Raw genomic sequence first — 20,169 nt, 5'->3', positions numbered from 1 at the left:
AAGCTGCGCCTGTTTTGGTCGAAAGCATCACAGCGGCTAAAACCATTATCATCTGCAAATTATGCCGGGCGACAGTCATAGCAAAGAGATGAAGCACTTTTGAAATATGGGGAAAGCCAAAAACTGCGCTTCCTACACTTCCGTAACATTGATTCATTAATGTTGATTTCTCTTGCAGCTGTTCTACTCCCATGTTGTTGCAGTATATTAATGACTAACCTTGTATTGTGGATGAATAATCTCAGTTGTTCTCCTGACTGAAGTTTGCCCCGTGTATAGCATCCTGCTATGCGATTGCATTTGTCCCTAACCACCAGAATCCCTCACGTTAACTTTTATCGAGTGGAAAAAAAAGTTGGCGTTCATCCTCCAGCTTCACTGTGCTAATGTTATGCTAACATAGCTGTGTGGTTAGCAATCACGTAGCACAACATTATATACCAGGTAGTCCAACTTCAGGAACCCTGCAAATGTCACTGCTGTTTAGTTGTCTGTCAGTCAGAACATGGTATGAAATGTTTAGGTGTAAACTAGCGAGCTAACTTCCTGTTAACTTCTAACTCCATTAAATTTAATAAATTCTGTTTTCATGGATGCATGGATGTAAAACTTAATTGTTACACCCGATAAAGCAGCAATGCTGATGATTTTATTAAAGATTAAAGAATTTAGACCGTTTTTAACTCTTAGTGTTCGCTTGACTTTGGGACCTGAAGTGGACAGAATTTTGGACCCAGATTACTCCGAGAAGCTCCTCACTACGGCAGCCATAATGCTGTGACAATCCATCAAGCAGTGCAGCTTACCAAAGTTGTACTAAAACATTTTTTAACAGATTTCTGCACTCCCAAATTGGTTTGAGGTCAGTAAGCACAACCAGAATTCATACATAAGGCACAATCTCAATTTTTGAGAAAATTAAAGGATTTTAAGTGTGCTTTATAGTGTGGAAAATACGTTATACATAAGAAAAGGATATATCGTGATATATATCGTTACCGCACATTCTTCAAATTATATCGCGATATGAATTTTAGGCCCTATTGCCCAGCCCTAGTGTGTGTGGGGCAACACACACACACACACACACACACACACACACACACACACACATATATTTCCCCACTTGACCCTGTGGGCAGTCAATCCTTCAAGCTCGGGTCCTCTACCAGAGGCCTGGGAGCTTGAGGGTCCTGCGCAGTATCTTAGCTGTTCCCAGGACTGCACTCTTCTGGACAGAGATCTCCGCTGTTGTTCCCGGGATCTGCTGGAGCCACTCGCCTAGCTTGGGAGTCACCGCACCTAGTGCTCCGATTACCACTGGGACCACCGTCACCTTCACCCTCCACATCCTCTCGAGCTCTTCTCTGAGCCCTTGGTATTTCTCTAGCTTCTCGTGTTCCTTCTTCCTGATGTTGCTGTCATTCGGAACCGCTACATCGATCACTATGGCCGTCTTCTCATGTTTGTCTACCACCACTATGTCCGGTTGGTTAGCCACCACCATTTTGTCCGTCTGTATCTGGAAGTCCCACAGGATCTTAGCTCGGTCATTCTCCACCACCCTTGGGGGCATCTCCCATTTTGACCTCGGGACTTCCAGGTTATACTCGGCACAGATGTTCCTGTACACTATGCCGGCCACTCGGTTATGGCATTCCATGTATGCCTTGCCTGCTAGCATCTTACACCCTGCTGTTATGTGCTGGATTGTCTCTGGGGCATCTTTACACAGCCTGCACCTGGGGTCTTGCCTGGTGTGATAGACCCCAGCCTCTATGGAGCTTGTAGTCAGAGCTTGTTCCTGTGCTGCCATGATTAGTGCTTCCGTGCTGTCTTTCAGTCCAGCTTTGTCCAGCCACTGGTAGGATTTCTGGATATCAGCCACCTTCTCTATTTGCTGGTGGTACATACCGTGCAGGGGCCCTTTCTTTCCATGATGGTTCCTCGCCTTCCTCCACTTTCTTGGGTTTCTGCTGCCTGAGGTATTCACTGAGCACTCGGTCAATTGGGGCCATTTTCCCAATGTATTCGTGGATGTTCGTTGTCTCATCCTGGACTGTGGTGCTGACACTCACCAGTCCCCGGCCCCCTTCCTTCCGCTTAGCGTACAGCCTTAGGGTGCTGGACTTGGGGTGAAACCCTCCATGCATGGTAAGGAGCTTTCTTGTCTTGATGTCAGTAGCTTCTATCTCCTCCTTTGGCCAGCCTATTACCCCAGCAGGGTACCTGATCACGGGCAGGGCCTAGGTGTTGATAGCCCGGATCTTGTTCTTACCGTTCAGCTGACTCCTCAGGACTTGCCTGACCCTCTGCAGGTACTTGGTGGTTGCAGCTTTCCTAGCGGCCTCTTCATGGTTCCCATTCGCATGCGGGATCCCCAGGTACTTGTAACTGTCCTCCATGTATGTATGTATGTATGTATGTATGTGTATATATATATATATATATATATATATATATATATATATATATATATATATATATATATATATATATATATATATATATATATATATATATATATATATATATATATATGTATTAGGGGTGCAACGATACACAAAATTCACGGTTCGGTTCGATACTTTGGTGTCACGGTTCGATATTTTTTCGATACAAAAAAAATGTTCATGCCTTTTTAATTTGTCATTTATTAAAATTATAAATATATATTTTAACTCAAAAGTACAGTTTTTAAATTTAAGCCTAACCCTTGTGCGTGTTTTTTATTTTGACAGCGAATGCGCACCTGCGGACCACTTATGTGCAGCCCTGGTTATTTAGCTCGTCATATTGCAGCCACAGAAATTCTTTTGTCCATGAAACCATAAAGCTGCACTTTCTTTTTGCCTTATAGTCTGATTTGTCATAACTTCTCCGTTTTGTGGTAAGCTTTTCTTTGGCTGTCACTTCTTCACCCTGACCTGTCTTATTTGGCTCAGAAGAAATGAAATATATATCCTCCTGCTTTTACACACGCACTCACATAAGCTCAGCGATTCTCTGCGCGATCAACCTCTCACATGTTTAAGCTTGCTGCGGGAGATTTCACTTGTCATGTTTGCATAGGGGCAGCACGGTGGCACAGTGGTTAGCACTGTTGCCTCACAGCAAGAAGGTCCTGAGTTCAATTCCACCATCAGGCCGGGGTCTTTCTGTGTGGAGTTTGCATGTTCTCCCTGTGTTTGCGTGGGTTCTCTCCAGGTACTCCGGCTTCCTCCCACCGTCCAAAGACATGCAGCTTGTAGGGATAGGTTAATTGGATAATCCAAATTGCCACTAGGTGTGAATGTGAGAGTGAATGTGAGTGTGAATGGTTGTCTGTCCCTGTGTGTTGGCCCTGCGACAGACTGGCGACCTGTCCAGGGTGTACCCCGCCCTTCGCCCTATGGCAGCTGGGATGGGCTCCGGCACCCCCCGCGACCCTGAAAAGGATAAGCGGAAGCGAATGGATGGATGGATGGATGTTTGCATAGTAAGCTAACGATTAATAAGACGATGTCAGAGGAATTGGTGCACAAATTTTCATCACTCACAGATCAGTGCTGTCGCTCTCTATACACAGTTCGCGCGATTGCAAAGTGAAAGCAAAAAAACAAGCGCAAATTCAAACGCGATTTCAATATGTCACATATTAACAGTGGCTCACCGATGCCAATGACATAATTACCCAGCTACATTTCTGAAAGAATGCAAAAGCATTGACATATATTTTTCCTACAATAGCCCGACGGGCAGGGAAGAGATAGATTTTGGTAGCCCGACTGAAAAAAATCGCTAGCTCCAGGACGTCGGGCTAGCGATATTGCAAGCCCTGTATTTGATTGAGGAATCACTCATCTTTGGAAAAGAGAGTTTATTACAGAGAAATGTCTCTTTCCAAAATAAAAGCTATACTATCCGCTTCTTCTGGGCTATATTCTCAGCAGCATAAGGAGAATCATGTGCTAACAGCTGTCTAAATGACTCGGCTAAAGTTAGTAGCATGCTTGTTGTTTTGGTCTTTGCACTAGGATGATGTCTGCGTAAATGTGCAGTCATATTCGTTGTGTTCCCACTAGTGATTTCAGGTTAATCTCGTTGAAATGACCTTAACGCCACAACACTGCAAATCTCCGTTAACGAGCTACCGCCGATCGCCCCGTGCATGGGGCTAGACGGCCAACACGTTAACGAGCTAACTGCTCTAACACACTAGCTCCCACCCATGTAATTGAGCATTGCACGGCACATCCAACATACTGTTTTACTTTAGTCCATGACTCGCTTACCTTCAGGGTCATACGTCACATGAAAACCAAAATAATTCCAAACGCCAGATCTGAATGGGGGAGGTCCATGTTGCAAGGAGAGCTTAACTTCTGTCTTGCTAGCTTGCCCTGAACTCTTCCTTCTGACGATGCTGTCTGTGTTGAGCGCTCAGTGGATCTGCGCTCGACAGTGCAGCCTAGGCGGAGTAGTCGAACGCAGATTCACTGAGCGCTCAACACAGACAGCATCGTCAGAAGGAAAGTTGATAAAATAAATTACAAATGTTGTATTGTTCGATACATATGCGTACCGAACCGAAAGCACTGTATCGAACGGTTCAATATCGATACGAATATCGTTGCACCCCTAATATATACACCCCTAGTTTTCCATACTATATATATATATATATATATATATATATATATATATATATATATATATATATATATATATATATATATATATATATACAAGATCCATAGAGGCTGGGGTCTATCACACCAGGCAAGACCCCAGGTGCAGGCTGTGTAAAGATGCCCCAGAGACAATCCAGCACATAACAGCAGGGTGCAAGATGCTAGCAGGCAAGGCATACATGGAACGCCATAACCAAGTGGCCGGCATAGTGTACAGGAACATCTGTGCCGAGTATAACCTAGAAGTCCCGAGGTCAAAATGGGAGATGCCCCCAAGGGTGGTGGAGAATGACCGAGCTAAGATCCTGTGGGACTTCCAGATACAGACGGACAAAATGGTGGTGGCTAACCAACCGGACATAGTGGTGGTAGACAAACAGAAGAAGACGGCCGTAGTGATCGATGTAGCGGTTCCGAATGACAGCAATATCAGGAAGAAGGAACACGAGAAGCTGGAGAAATACCAAGGGCTCAGAGAAGAGCTCGAGAGGATGTGGAGGGTGAAGGTAACGGTGGTCCCCGTGGTAATCGGAGCACTAGGTGCGGTGACTCCCAAGCTAGGCGAGTGGCTCCAGCAGATCCCGGGAATAACATCGGAGATCTCTGTCCAGAAGAGCGCAGTCCTGGGAACAGCTAAGATACTGCGCAGGGCCCTCAAGCTCCCAGGCCTCTGGTAGAGGACCCGAGCTTGAAGGATAAACCGCCCGCAGGGGCGTGCTGGGTGTACATATATATATATATATATATATATATATATATATATATATTCGTATCGTGTGTGTGTGTGTGTGTATATATATATATATATATATATATATATATATACAGGGCTCTAGAGTGCGACCAATTTGGTCGCAAATGCGACCAAATTTTTCAGTGGTGCGACTAAAAATAAATATTTGGTCGCACAGGTGCGACCAACTGTTCCGGTAACAAAAAAAAATCTCTGTAACTCTCCGTGTGGTCAACAACAGACACACATTATGCCCCTATCGTGGACTAAACCAATCAGAGATAGTCAGGGGCGGGACCTCTCTGATTGGCCGTGGTCCAGTTGAAAGTGCAGGTGGAAGAGAGAGGTGAGTAGCTTGAATAAAGCGATATCAATTCATTAACGGATTCCACACAAAGACCTAAACACGGAGCGGACCCAACACATCAGAATCAGCTTCGTCTTTCTCGGCTTTCTCACCCGACGGCCTGAACACGGACACGCTGTCGGAGCTTAGCAATTCTTCGGGTCCGCGCTGTGTTTACGTCTTTTTGCGCTGATTCTGAGCTGCAGGTTTTGCCTCTCTCCAACCAAAATTCACCGAGCCTGCAGCAAAAGAAGCAGCAAACTGCGCTTCACATTTGATCAATGTCGTCATGAATTCCCTCTGACTTTTGCTGTTTTGCTTCCACCACGATAAAAATCACACTTCCTGCACAGCTCTCTCTCTCTCTGTACTTCAGGAACAGTTTCCCGTCTCAAATCTGTTTTCTGCATTATTCATTCGCTTATTACCCACCAGTCTAGCGTTGTTTACAGCGCTTTTTCTTTTTTCACTTAAATGACCTCGGACAAGAAAGCCTAATTTCTGCTGTTCAATACTGAAGAAATTTAAATTTCTTAAAATTATGCAAAATTGCAGAATATTTTTAAGGTTATCTGCTATAAAAAGCCAGACCAGGAAAATCTCCTTCATGTTTTCCTGTGTTTTATTCTCAGTTACTTTCACACAAAGGCATCTGCTGTGATTTTCACAATTCTGATGAAGTCTCATGTGTATCAGTACTGATAAATGATCAGAATTATAATATTTCTGACTGTCTGAGGCTAAATTGAATCAAATCAGGACTTTGAGAACCGGAATTGAATGGATTATAGAAATCAGTGATGATACTCAGCCCTAGTGAGCAGCCTAGGCCTGAGAGAAGTGGATGTACTGTAGCTGTGGGTAATAAGAAAAGATGAAAAGAACTATTGATAACTTTTTTGTTAAGTTAAGGCCTGATCTGTCTGAAATTCATAGCCAGTGCTCTGACACGGTGCCATCAATATTTGAATGCTGAAAAAGCACATTATATGCTGCAGTAAATGCACTGCCCAAGTGTCCCCTCTCCCCACGGCCTTTCAGCAGCAGACAGCAGCAAACAGGTCGTCAGAGGAGGCCAAGATGATGATTAAGTTTTTAACATTTTCTACAATATTGACAAAGCACTTTAAGCACAAGTTTGTTAGTTAATAATTTAGAAATTAATATTGTCTGTATGGACTTCCCCCCCCCAAAGAAAGTGCACATGTAAAACTGCGGTGTTAAGCGATGCGGTTGAAAAATTTGAGTGCGCCTAACTTTTGTGCCGGTACGCCTAAATTTTTAAAGTTAGGCGTACCGGTGCGCCCATGTCAAAAAGTTAGTCTAGAGCCCTGATATATATATATATATATATATATATATATATATATATATATATATATATATATATATATATATATATATATATTAGTATGGAAAACTAGGATCATATATAAACTAGGATCATATATATGGAAAACTCATATATATATTTGGTGGTCTCAGGATCTCATCTCTGCTTTTCGCAGATGATGTGGTCCTGTTGGCTTCATCAGGAACAGTTGGCAGCAGAGTCTGAAGCAGTGGGAATAAGAATCAGCACCTCCAAATCTGAGGCCATGGTCCTCAGCCGGAAAAGGGTGGAGTGCCCATTTCGGGTAAGGGACGAGACCCTGCCCCAAGTGGACAAGTTTAAGTATCTCAGGGTCTTGTTCAGTACCCGGAATGGGAATAGTGAGCTGAGCGTAAAAGCGAAGCTCCCAATTCAGTGGTTCCCAATTGCGGTTTATTTCACACCTCAGACATTTAGTAAACAATTAAGCAAATACAAGTAAACTGCAATAAATTACAGGTAGTAATAAAATACCCTACTAACTCTTTTACGCTACGTCTACACCTACAGGGTATTTTTGAAAACACAGCTGTTTCTATGCGTTTGGGCCTTTCGTCCACACGTAAACGGCGTTTCGACTCACCAAACACGGAGATTTTTTTTCAAAACTCCTTTTTTGCGTTTACGTGTGGACGAGGAATACAGAAAGTGGTCATGTAACATCAAAGGTATGTGCCTTTTTTCACGTCACGCTGTGCGCCACGTTATTGTTTACATGAGATGAATTGCAAATAGAGATAAAATACTGTTACTGTTAATCTTACTATCTTCAGTTTTTACACGCTTACATATACACACGCAGTTACTGTCCCTCCATTTAGAAAGGCAGAGGCGTCACAGTGTAATTATTTTACGTGTAGTTGTTTTTTTCCTGTGTAATAATATTCAACATTGCTATGAATACATTATTCAAAAAATGCCTCTCTGTGCAAAATGGGTTCAAAAACATAAACAACTGTGGGATACTGTTTGTTCGTGATTTGGATGGGGGAATTAATCGTGGCATGATCAGCCTGATATTTGTATCCCACTGTAACTTTATTGTATAAAGAGCAAAATTTCAGGAGTAGTTATTCATTATAAGAAGTGTTTGTGAACTAAAAATCAAGAATGTGGGATTCTGTTTGTCCGTGATTTGGAGAGCCCAGCGCTGCTCCCGACGCAGGGAAAACCAATTCTGCAAGGGAGACCTACATTGGCACTTGTGCAGGTGAAGCCAAAGGGAAGATATGCTTCACCATATTTTCTAGTCTTTGGCTTGGAAGGAAGTTGGTTTGGAAACACATTTGGCGATGCTTCATATCCTGCTTTGCATTTGTGTGGAAGCCCCGTCAAAAACCTGTCCATTACGCTAGCAGTGTCCAAACGTTCGGCCATTCGGGAGGGGCTCAGAGTAGAGCCACTGCTCCTCCGCATCAAAAGGAGCCAGTTGAGGTGGTTCGAGCATCTGACAAGGGAGAATCCTTGTCAGATGGGCGCCCCCTGGGTGAGGTTTTCCGGGCATGTCTCACCGGGAGGAGGCCCCGGGGCAGACCCAGGACACACTGGAGAGATTATATCTCTTGGCTGGCCTGGGAACGCCTTGGTGTTCTCAGGCTTGGTGCAACTGTAAAAAGTTGATAATCAGCATTTATCAGTGCATTTGTTCACTGTTTATTGAAACAGTTAAGTTAGTAAACATTTTACTAATATCTACAAAAGTACTTACCAGAAACTGCTCTTGAATATTGTTTTTGCTAGTCTCTTTATGAACACTATTAGGATTTTTATATAAAGAAATATGTAAACTTAGCAAACTAAAATGAAAAGAATTTAAAGAAAATTGTACAAATATTTGATCAGTGACAACAGACAACAGATAGACAAGACCCTTTACATTTACACAAAATAATAGCAAAAACCTGAACCATTTGATTAAAAACAACAAATGAGACAGCCTGTCACATATTCCTCTCCTTTCCACTACACAGACTCAAGCTTACTCAGAGAACTTGTGATATTATCTAGATGAACTATTGCAGTCTGAACCCACAGTGAGTTGACTTCACAACTGTGCTTCACTGAGTGGCTATCTGGCAACAACATAAGCACATTTTATATTTACTGACATTTTATAAAATGAAGTTTATTCAGCTGGCTAAGAAACACATTTTCCTTTTTCTTGGAAATGATGTGTGCTCTTTGTGATGATTTTCTTTTTTTATCGGAAAAGTTATGCGACTGAGGTCTATATCTTTCAGAACTTGTCTTTGATTGATTTCTTTAGCACTTTAGCAATCCAGTGACAGTTGTTAGTATTTCCGCTGCTTCCCAGCAAACAATAAATGGTGATAATTAATTTGTCAAAACTTATTTCCTGAATTATAAATACATAATGGTTTAAAAGAATGCCTATGTTGCTGCCATGGGGCAACTCGATTTAATGCAGTAACCTGAACTGTCCATCAAAGTGATTGACACATTAGGAGTTCACATTAGGAGCCTCGCTTTCTTTGGGCTTTGCCTCCAAGCAGTCAAAAGTCAGTTGATTAGAGCAAGCAGTATTTCTCTCAAAGAGCAAACCACAAGAGCGTGAAACTATAGCAGCACATGCACATGGCTGCTGAATTCTACCTGCACAGGCTGTTGAATTTATGCACGTTTTGCAATGAATACCTCGTCCATGAAATGGACACAGAAGACAACACAGCATCCGTACTGCTACCATCAGCATTTTACTGCAGATGTCATGACATCTTAGTTTTCTTAACAAAAAGAGGCGACTTTCCCCATTTTGTATAGTTAGACACCAGTCTAAGTTGTTATCTAGGTGTAAACCTAATATTTTGTTACTACCTCTACATCCACCCCATTAACATGCTGGGGAGGGGGCCTGAAACTTGGTAAATCTACTATTATTTACATTTCATTTGTCTTTAGAGATGTTCAGTATGAGGTAGTTTTTGTGACTGAATGTTGAATTAAGAAGAACAATTATTTGAGGGCTTTTATTTTGAAATTAAAAATCAGACCGATATGATACTGACTGAATACCACTATGAGCATGTACAGTGGCTTGCAAAAGTATTCTGTTCCCTTGAACTCTTCCACATTTTGTCACATTACAGCCACAAACATGAATCAATTTTATTGGAATTCCACGTGAAAGACCAATACAAAGTGGTGTACACGTGAGAAGTGGAACGATCATACATGATTCCAAACATTTTTTTACAAATAAATAACTGCAAAGTGGGGTGTGCGTAATTATTCAGCCCCCTGAATACCACCTTTTGCTGCAATTACAGCTGCCAGTCTTTTAGGGTATGTCTCTACCAGCTTTGCACATCTAGAGACTGAAATCCTTGCCCATTCTTCTTTGTAAAACAGCTCCAGCTCAGACAGATTAGATGGACAGCGTTTGTGAACGGCAGTTTTCAGATCTTGCCACAGATTCTCGATTGGATTTAGATCTGGACTTTGACTGGGCCATTCTAACACATGGATATGTTTTGTTTTAAACCATTCCATTGTTGCCCTGGCTTTATGTTTAGGGTCGTTGTCCTGCTGGAAGGTGAACCTCCGCCCCAGTCTCAAGTCTTTTGCAAACTCCAAGAGGTTTTCTTCCGAGATTGCCCTGTATTTGGCTCCATCCATCTTCCCATCAACTCTGACCAGCTTCCCTGTCCCTGCTGAAGAGAAGCACCCCCAGAGCATGATGCTGCCACCACCATATTTGACAGTGGGGATGGTGTGTTCAGAGTAGAGATGGCACGATACCACTTTTTTATGTCCGATACCGATATCATAAATTTGGATATCTGCCGATACCGATATGAATCCGATATAATGTTTTTTAATCAACAAAACTGTTTTTTTTTAAATATCTTGCTGCATTTTGTATAAGTTCATACTCAAGTTTAAAACAACAACTACACTAAAGCTATTCTGTTATACCTGTATGCAAAAAAAAAAAATTTCATAGTTCAGCAATACTGATCAATCTAATAAACTTAAACCTACACCATCCTCCCTATTCTGGTATTTTAAAGAGTACTTAGCGTAAATATTAAGCAACCTAACTAATAGGGTTCCAACTCCCAGCAACAACAAAAATAAATAAAAAAAAAATAGGGAACCACCCCTCACACTCCACCTCATGATGCTTAATCAACGTAATCAACCTTAATTTGATGCAGTGTGAAAAAAAAAAATGCACAGAAATCAATTATTTTTCAAGAAATATTAAATAGATTCAACATCTTTCTTCAACAAAATTGCAGACTGCACAGATGGTACCTTCCCAAAGGAAAAAGTACTATAGCTTACTAGGGTATATATATTAGACTTAATAGTCACTATATACAGTAATTGACTTCTATTCATTTTACATCAAATTAAAACTTTGGGTGTAAGATTCGGATAATTATTTATTAAAAGCTAGACATTTTAAATGAGAATAAGAAAGAAAAGTATGTCTTTGTGCCCCCTTTTCCCTGTTAATGCCCTATCGGCCCCCCTGGCTAAACTTTGCTAGATCCGCCCCTGCACAGTTACCAGCCGTCAGCTACGTAGAAAGAGATCCTCGAGTAGAAAGTAATAATAAATAAATTCTAACAACAGCTGATCAAGCTTAAACGTGCTGCTGTTGTTCAGCCGATGGTTTCCTCTTTCTGGTGCAAAGTGGGCCAAAAACAAACCAGAGAGACGGACTCGCGACAGAAAAGCCGATCAGCTGATCATTAAGCAGTTTCATGATTGAAGTAGCAGCCAGAAGAGGCAGTCGCCCCATATATCGTTTGGTAAGCTTAACGCAGGAATGCTTTACAAACATTCAGAGATGGACTTACAAACTTGCTTTACTTCTCTCGGGGATAACTTTGTCAGAGATGAAATGCCGGGTTGCTAGCGAAGCTCCACATGCTATCCAGACCACCGACAGGTCCCGCATGCCACAGCCGCTCTATCACGTGATGCATACTGCTCCGACGTGCTAACGTTCTTGCGTGTTGCAAGTTTTGTGAGGTGCTTTCGTGATATTTAATGGATCGGATTACATTTTTTATTTTTCTCCGATATCCGATCCAGTAATTTAGGTCAGTATCGGACCGATGCCGATACGTAATATCGGATCGGTCCATCTCTAGTTCAGAGTGATGTGCAGCGTTTTGCATTTTGGCCAAAAAGTTCCATTTTGGTCTCATCTGACCAGAGCACCTTCTTCCACATGTTTGCTGTGTCCCCCACATGGCTTGTGGCAAACTGCAAACAGGACTTCTTATGGTTTTCTGTTAACAATGGCTTTCTTCTTGCCACTCTTCCATAAAGGCCAACTTTGTGCAGTGCACAACTAATAGTTGTCCTATGGACAGATTCCCCCACCTGGGCTGTAGATCTCTGCAGCTCATCCAGAGTCACCATGGGCCTTTTGGCTGCATTTCTGATCAGCGGCCTGTGAGTTTAGGTGGACGGCCTTGTCTTGGTACAGTTGTGCCATACTCCTTCCATTTCTGAATGATCGCTTGAACAGTGCTCCGTGGGATGGGATGGCTTGGGAAATCTTTTTGTAGCCTAACCCTGCTTTAAATTTCTCAATAACTTTACCCCTGACCTCAATAACTTTACCCCCTGACCCCTGGTGTGTTCTTTGGACTTCATGGTGTTGTTGCTCCCAATATTCTCATAGACAACCTCTGAGGCCGTCACAGAGCAGCTGTATTTGTACTGACATTAGATTACACACAGGTGCACTCTAGTTAGTCATTAGCACTCATCAGGCAATGTCTATGGGCAACTGACTGCCCTCAGACCAAAGGGGGCTGAATAATTACGCACACCCCACTTTGCAGTTATTTATTTGTAAAAAAATGTTTGGAATCATGTATGATTTTCGTTCCACTTCTCACGTGTACACCACTTTGTGTTGGTCTTTCACGTGGAATTCCAATAAAATTGATTCATGTTTGTGGCTGTAATGTGACAAAATGTGGAAAAGTTCAAGGGGGCCGAATACTTTTGTAAGCCACTGTATACTGTTAAAGTGATATTATTATGTAGAAGCTCCATTTCCTTTTAGTAACATTCAAAACTGACCTGACTTGATGGCAGAAATCCTCAAGATGTTTCACAATGCACTATATCTGAACAACCACTAAAACAAAAAGAGCAAAATAGTTTGGGAAATACAAAGAAGACTGTTTTTGTAACATATAATAATTAGTTATTTACAGTTAAACTTATATTTGAGTTTTTTATATGGAAACCTTTAGAGTTCAATAATATTTCTAATCTTTTATGTTAAGAAACATTAATACTTTCAGTTTATATTTGCTAAAAACATAAAAACAAAACTACACCGACAAACATGTATCTTCTTTTAGCTTTTCTCCTGTTACTATAATGATCATGGCATATATACATATACCTCTTTATACCATCTCACCTCCTTAATGGGTGTGCCAATCATTGCCATACATACAGCATTAATTAACATCTATATGGTTTTTTTTTATGGTAAATGGGCTGGTTTTTACACGCTGCTTTTCTACTTTACTTGAGCACTGAAAGCACTTTAAACAACATGTCACATTCACACAAACACATTTTTTTCTTTGCCTAAGTGCTTTCTGTCTAGCATTCAAACACATTCACTCTCAGATGGATACATTGGAGAGCAATTTGGGGTTCGGTCTCTTACTCAAGGATACTTTGGCATGCAGGCTGGGGCAGTCAGGGATTGAACCACCAACCTTCCAACCAGCTGTATTGTAAATGCTATTTCTTCTGATTTTCATATTCATCATCCATCTGCAAACACAATGTTATGTCCTCAGTTTGCATTTGTTACATGTGTCACTTTAAATGTACTTTGCCAGTACATAACATAACAGTCACCAAAATTTGTATCTGCAACAGAATTTGATCCAGTCACCACTAAATACGAAATGAAGAACTTGCAAAAGCATCACTGGCCTATATACACAAATAATTGTTTTAAAGACAGGTTGGGCATTATGATTCCATGACAATTATAGAAGACCTTAATACATTTAAATGCATGATAGCATGCAGTAAATAAAATGACTACATCACTGATGGGTAATTTTGGTACTGTCATTTTAAGGGGCTGTATCTTTAAATGTTAGACTTCATTGATAGGCATGAGGAATTGATAATATTTGAGAGGGAAAAACTGCTGTTGGTGGTATTTGAGTGAACTTTTGCCAGTCTTTGTCTTTGATTTAAGCTTTTCTGTTCCAAATAGATGTGTTTAGCATCTGAAGCTGGAAAAATGGACACAGTTGCATCTCAGCCAGAAGACAGCTCCTCCACAGACCCTCTCCAACAAACTGCTATCAAGCCAGAGGTCAAGGAGGAGAGAGCAGACACTGACCTCTCCCCTGCCTCTCCTCACAAAGCAGCACTCTTACCTTCGCTCTACTCTCTCACGTCTACCTCCACTAATGCCATTCTCCCACAATTCAGCAGCCAAAATGCACTTGTCAAAAAAAAAGGTAAGAAAAGAGACGTGGCAAAGTCAAATGACAATGATGAGAGCCGGTGTTCATCAAAGAAAGTTATAAAGAAGGCTAACCCTTCAGAAAGCCTGGACAGTGTATTCAGTACAATCGAGTCAGTGGCTAAAGGGGTCTGTTTGGACACAGAGGAAAAGTCCAAGAAGAAGGATGACAATTGTCTTAGTGGTGGGTTGCCCAAAAAGAAGAGTAAGCCGAAAATCAAGAGCTTTGTCAAAGATGAAGAGGAGATGGATGACAGCAGTGGGCAGAGTGGACAGCACAGGTCCCCTGAGGTAGAAATGAAAGAAAAGTTGTCTGATATTGGCTCCAGGACAGAAGCAACAAACGTGGAAAGCACTGATTTCCAAGGACAGACAATAGAACCCCATAAGTCCTCTTGCAATCATTCACTTGTTAATCTTGAAGAGCACGACAAAGGAAAGGAAAGGTCAAGCGATGCAACTTGTGAGTCTAACACTGAAAATCGTGGGTCCAGGAAATCAGAGCGAACCTGTAAAGGCGCCTTATATAAAACTCTGGTCTCTGAGGGAATGCTGACTTCACTGAGAGCCAATATTGACCGAGGTATCTATTTTGATTCAAGAACAATGTGACTGATACATGTAAGGGGCAGAATTTAATTCGTGTTTTGCAAATATCTGCAGGTAAAAGAGGTATTTTCCGTACGTCTGATCATGACGCTAACTGGAGTGATGACAGCTGGACAGTTTCACAGATAGGACCTAATTGTCCCAAGAAGCTCAAGAAGTCCAAGTCCAAAGACGAGTCTTCTCAGGGGTGAGTTGGCTTTTCTTACAGTCATTCTGAGGAATAGGAGTAAGTAACTAATCCTTCATTTTTAATCCAAGTATCATTCTCACTCTTGTGGCCCGTAGTAACTTGAAAATATAATTATATATAGATATATTTGTAATATTGGTCCCAGAAAAAAAGAGAGGTCAATTGAATCAAAGTTTGAAATAAACTTTTTGGGGGGGCGGGGGGTGTAATAATTTTGCCTGTATTTATACATCATATTAGCACTATTCCACTTTTGTGTGTATGTGTTTAGATTTCCTTTGGTGAATAATTAAAAGGTTTTAGAATATATATGTAATACTGACAAAGCTGTAATAGAATTCCTGTCTGGAATGCTTTTAGAGCAGCGGTCCCCAACCTTATTTGCGCCACGGACCGGTTTATGCCCGACAATATTTTCACGGACCGGCCTTTAAATAAATACAACAAAATAAAACTAGTACCGGTACCGAAAAAAAGAAGATTTATTCATAACACACGTGAAAAGACCCAGGAAAACCGAGTTAATGATAAAAACTATAACAAAATAACGCTGAAAACTGATAAAAACCCTGAAAACCATACATTTCACACCTGAGCCTCTACTCTCGCGGCCCGGTACCAAACGACTCACAGACTGGTACCAGTCCGAGGCCCGGGGGTTGGGGACCGCTGTTTTAGAGTGGTAATACATAAATGATATTTTTAGCTAATAGATTACCAGTGTTGGGTAAGTTACTTTAAAATAGTAACTTAGTTACATTACTAGTTACTTCTCTCAAGAGTAACTCAGTTACTTCAAGTTACTCGTTACTTTCAAAGTAACTAGTTACTAGGGAAAGTAACTTTGGTTTTACTCAGAATTCTCTTGTTAATGTGTTGCTTCCATAACTTTGCCAGTCTTCTAGCTTGCTTACTTGCCACAAGTGCACTGTGCCACCTACCAATAGAAAGGAAAAGATAATGTGCATATTTCCACGAGAGAAATCCCACGCCTGGACCGTCATTGACTACTGCCATGATTCTAGCCTACGTCACAGTGTCATGTGCGCCTTTTACATCCAACACAAAAACTGCAGTCGTGGTGCTTTCGTTTGTACTCAGAACTCAGAAATTCTGCCTTCTGAATAGGAAGATGTAGGCAACACCAGACTGCAGATGAGCTGCATACAGGGCTGGACTGGGACAGAAAATTGGCCCGGGCATTTTGACTAGAGACCGGCCCATCATTATAGGAAAAATCATAAAGCCTTTGAATGAAAATAAACACTGTTGTGACAATGATGTACACTGTTTTGATGGTATATATGCATCAATCTATCAATCGTTTGTTGTAAGATTCAGATAATTATTTTTTAAAAGCTAGACATTTTAAATGAGAATAAGAAAGAAAAGTATTTCTTTGTGCCCCCCTCTCCCTGTTAATGCCCTACATGCCCCCCTGGCAACACTTTGCTAGATCCGCCCCTGCACAGTTACCAGCTGTCAGCTACATAAAAAAGGATCCTGGGGTTATTTGTCTCTCAGAAACAGTTCATAACTTCCTTTCAACTCATTCATGTCACCTAAAAGGTAAACCTGTTTCTCCATCACCTGTTCAGCTCTGATGATTCAGTAAGGACATCTCCTGGTTTCATCTTCATGTTTCCCTCTCACCAGATAACCAAACCATATCATGACCAGCAGCTTTTTTGCAGCTGTGGCTCCAGCAACCATCAGCTGATACTAGAAATTAATATTAAATAAATTCTAACAACAGCTGATCAAACGTGCTGCTGTTGTTTACCGCGACATCCGCTGGTTTCCTCTTTCTGGCGCAAAGTGAGCGATAAACAAACAAGAGAGCCGATCAGCTGATCATTGATCAGTTTTCATGATTGAAGTAGAAACGGGAGAGGGAGGGGGAGAGGGAGAGGATGAGAGAAGAAGAGGCAGCTGTGCAGCAAAGACACAGAATAACTCCAGCTTTGTGCCTTTTTCATTGTAGCTGAATTACGGGACAAACTGTTCCTTTTCACCTCAATAAGAAACGCGTAATATTTTCTCTGAATACCAGACGGGACGGTTGGCAACTCTAATAACTTATGAACAAAATAAAGTTCAACATCATTAACTTCATAGCACCCACCCAGCTGTATAGAAACTCCGTCATGCTAGCTAGCACGCAGTACGGAAAAAGTCAGAATAACGAAAATAAACTCCACCTAAACTTGGTTCATATCTGACCCAGAGAGACTGCAGGTCATAACTTCTTACCTGAAGTTCAGTTCACACTTGGACCGGCGGCTTCCTCGGGTCTCTTTTCCTTCTGCGTCCCTTTTCCTTCATCCATCTGCTGGCCTCCATCACTTGCTAATGTTACTGAATCTGTTGGAAGCTCCGCGATAGCCACCACACGAAGTAACGAGTAACGACCCTATCTAAATCCCAGTAACGACTAACGCGTTCCTGATTTTAGCATAATAACTAGTTACCGTGCTCGTTACCACAATAATAACGTAGTGACTGTAACGCGTTACTTAATAACGCGTTAGTCCCAACACTGTAGATTACACATATATAATAGTCAAGTATGTCGAGTATGCCATAATGAACCACTAAAATGGAAACCACACTCAACAGTTCATTGCACCTAAATTTTGTTGTGCAAGTAGTTGTAATACCCATTCTTTCCCTGTGTCCAGTTTATTGTTCTGTGCTGGTGTTTGAAGAATTTACAAGATCACTGACATTTGGCTTTTTTTTTTTTTAAAGCTTGTTAAGCTACCCTTTGTGAATCTCTGAAATTTACTTGTCAGCCTAGGTAAACTGGAGGAGGAGTTTGAGAAGAAGTTTAACAGCCTGCCACAGTATAGCCCGATGACCTTTGATAAAAAGGGCACTGCTGTTGCAAAAAAAAAGAAGTCCGACAGCACCACCATCCAAAGAGATGAGTCTAAGACCGGAAAAGGTAGGAACAAAGTTTGAGGTCCAGTCTACACTAGAATAAATAATGTGATATAACATATGAGTGACAAATTAAAGAAACACTCAAACCCTCGGCCCCTGAAGATTTGGAGGATTTTGTTTGGGGGGTTTGTGTTCCCTTTGACTGAAGATTGAATGGTTACTGGATGTGGTCTCTTGAGGATCACGATATCCCAGTGTATAGGACACAACAGTTCACAACATTTCATTGGGTGATTAGATGAGGATTATTTGAATGACATTCTATGGCCTTCACAGTCATTGGACCGTACCCTAACTGAAGATTTCGCCCAGTTGTTAGACAGCAATTTCCACTGCCGGCATCAAAACATCTAACTATAAATATATTTTCGATCAATGTTTTAGACACCTATGGACATTAAGGCACTAAAGCTTGATGTTGAGTTTTTTTTTATTAATTTGTCACCCATTTCTACACCCTCACTTATCATCCATAATCCACTCTATACCTGTTTATACAGTCCTATTCAGGTACTAAGGACCAGTTCTCATTATGTATAAAAAATAGAAACAAACCAAAGAAACCTTTGGACTCCATAACATTGAATTTCCATGATCTTCCTTTCTTTACCTATCTGTTTTTTTGTTGTTTGTTTGTTTTTTTTGTTTGTTTGTTTGTTTGTTTTTGCTATATCAGGGCCATCTCAGAAAAAGACTACATTCCACAAGATTGTTAGGACGAGATTGCACAAACAAAAAAAGGAGAAACCAGGTGCAGTGGAAAAAGGTGAAATAGATTGTTGATTTTTGCGCTTTATATAGCAGGTCCATGAACCATTTTCAAATTAAAACTGAAACACAGGGGATGAAAATGTTCAAAAGTTACCTGTTTTTGTGATTTCTAAGTTATTAAACAAAACTGTAACTATAGGACACAGGGGATACAGTGGGGCAAAAAAGTATTTAGTCAGCCACCGATTGTGCAAGTTCCCCCACTTAAAATGATGACAGAGGTCAGTAATTTGCACCAGAGGTACACTTCAACTGTGAGAGACAGAATGTGAAAAAAAAATCCATGAATTAACATGGTAGGATTTGTAAAGAATTTATTCGTAAATTAGGGTGGAAAATAAGTATTTGGTCACCTCAAACAAGGAAAATCTCTGGCTCTCACAGACCTGTAACGTCTTCTGTAAGAAGCTTTTCTGTCCCCCACTCATTACCTGTATGAATGGCACCTGTTTGAACTCATCATCTGTATAAAAGACACCTGTCCACAGCCTCAAACAGTCAGACTCCAAACTCCGCCATGGCCAAGACCAAAGAGCTTTTGAAGGACACCAGGAAAAGTATTGTAGACCTGCACCAGACTGGGAAGAGTGAATCTACAATAGGCAAGCAGCTTGGTGTGAAAAAATCAACTGTGGGAGCAATCATCAGAAAATGGAAGACATACAAGACCACTGATAATCTCCCTCGATCTGGGGCTCCACGCAAGATCTCATCCCGTGGGGTCAAAATGATCATGAGAACGGTGAGCAAAGATCCCAGAACCACACGGGGGGACCTGGTGAATGACCTGCAGAGAGCTGGGACCAAAGTAACAAAGGTCACCATCAGTAACACACTACAACGGCAGGGAATCAAATCCCGCAGTGCCAGACGTGTTCCGCTGCTGAAGCCAGTGCATGTCCAGGCCCGTCTGAAGTTTGCCAGAGAGCACATGGATGATACAGCAGAGGATTGGGAGAATGTCATGTGGTCAGATGAAACCAAAGTAGAACTTTTTGGTATAAACTCAACTCGTCGTGTTTGGACGAAGA

General features: G+C 41.4%; 1 protein-coding gene across 8 annotated transcripts in view; it reads left to right on the top strand.

Moving 5' to 3' along the window:
- Positions 1-20,169, top strand: part of bbx (BBX high mobility group box domain containing) — a 49,670-nt gene that overhangs the window by 23,594 nt on the left and 5,907 nt on the right. For 7 of the 8 annotated variants that reach the window (XM_026181880.1, XM_026181877.1, XM_026181878.1 and 4 more), the window contains 4 exons: positions 14,368-15,205; positions 15,286-15,418; positions 18,217-18,368; positions 19,044-19,133. In XM_026181880.1, coding sequence (XP_026037665.1) covers positions 14,368-15,205; positions 15,286-15,418; positions 18,217-18,368; positions 19,044-19,133 — 1,213 coding nt within the window. The remainder of the gene's footprint in view (positions 1-14,367; positions 15,206-15,285; positions 15,419-18,216; positions 18,369-19,043; positions 19,134-20,169) is intronic. The other variant, XM_026181882.1, reaches the window with a different exon arrangement.

This window comes from Astatotilapia calliptera, chromosome 10 (assembly GCF_900246225.1).
Source record: "Astatotilapia calliptera chromosome 10, fAstCal1.2, whole genome shotgun sequence".
NCBI lineage: Eukaryota > Metazoa > Chordata > Actinopteri > Cichliformes > Cichlidae > Astatotilapia > Astatotilapia calliptera.
The sequence above is the reverse complement of the archived record's forward strand: the minus strand, read 5'-3'. Positions and strand labels throughout refer to the sequence as shown.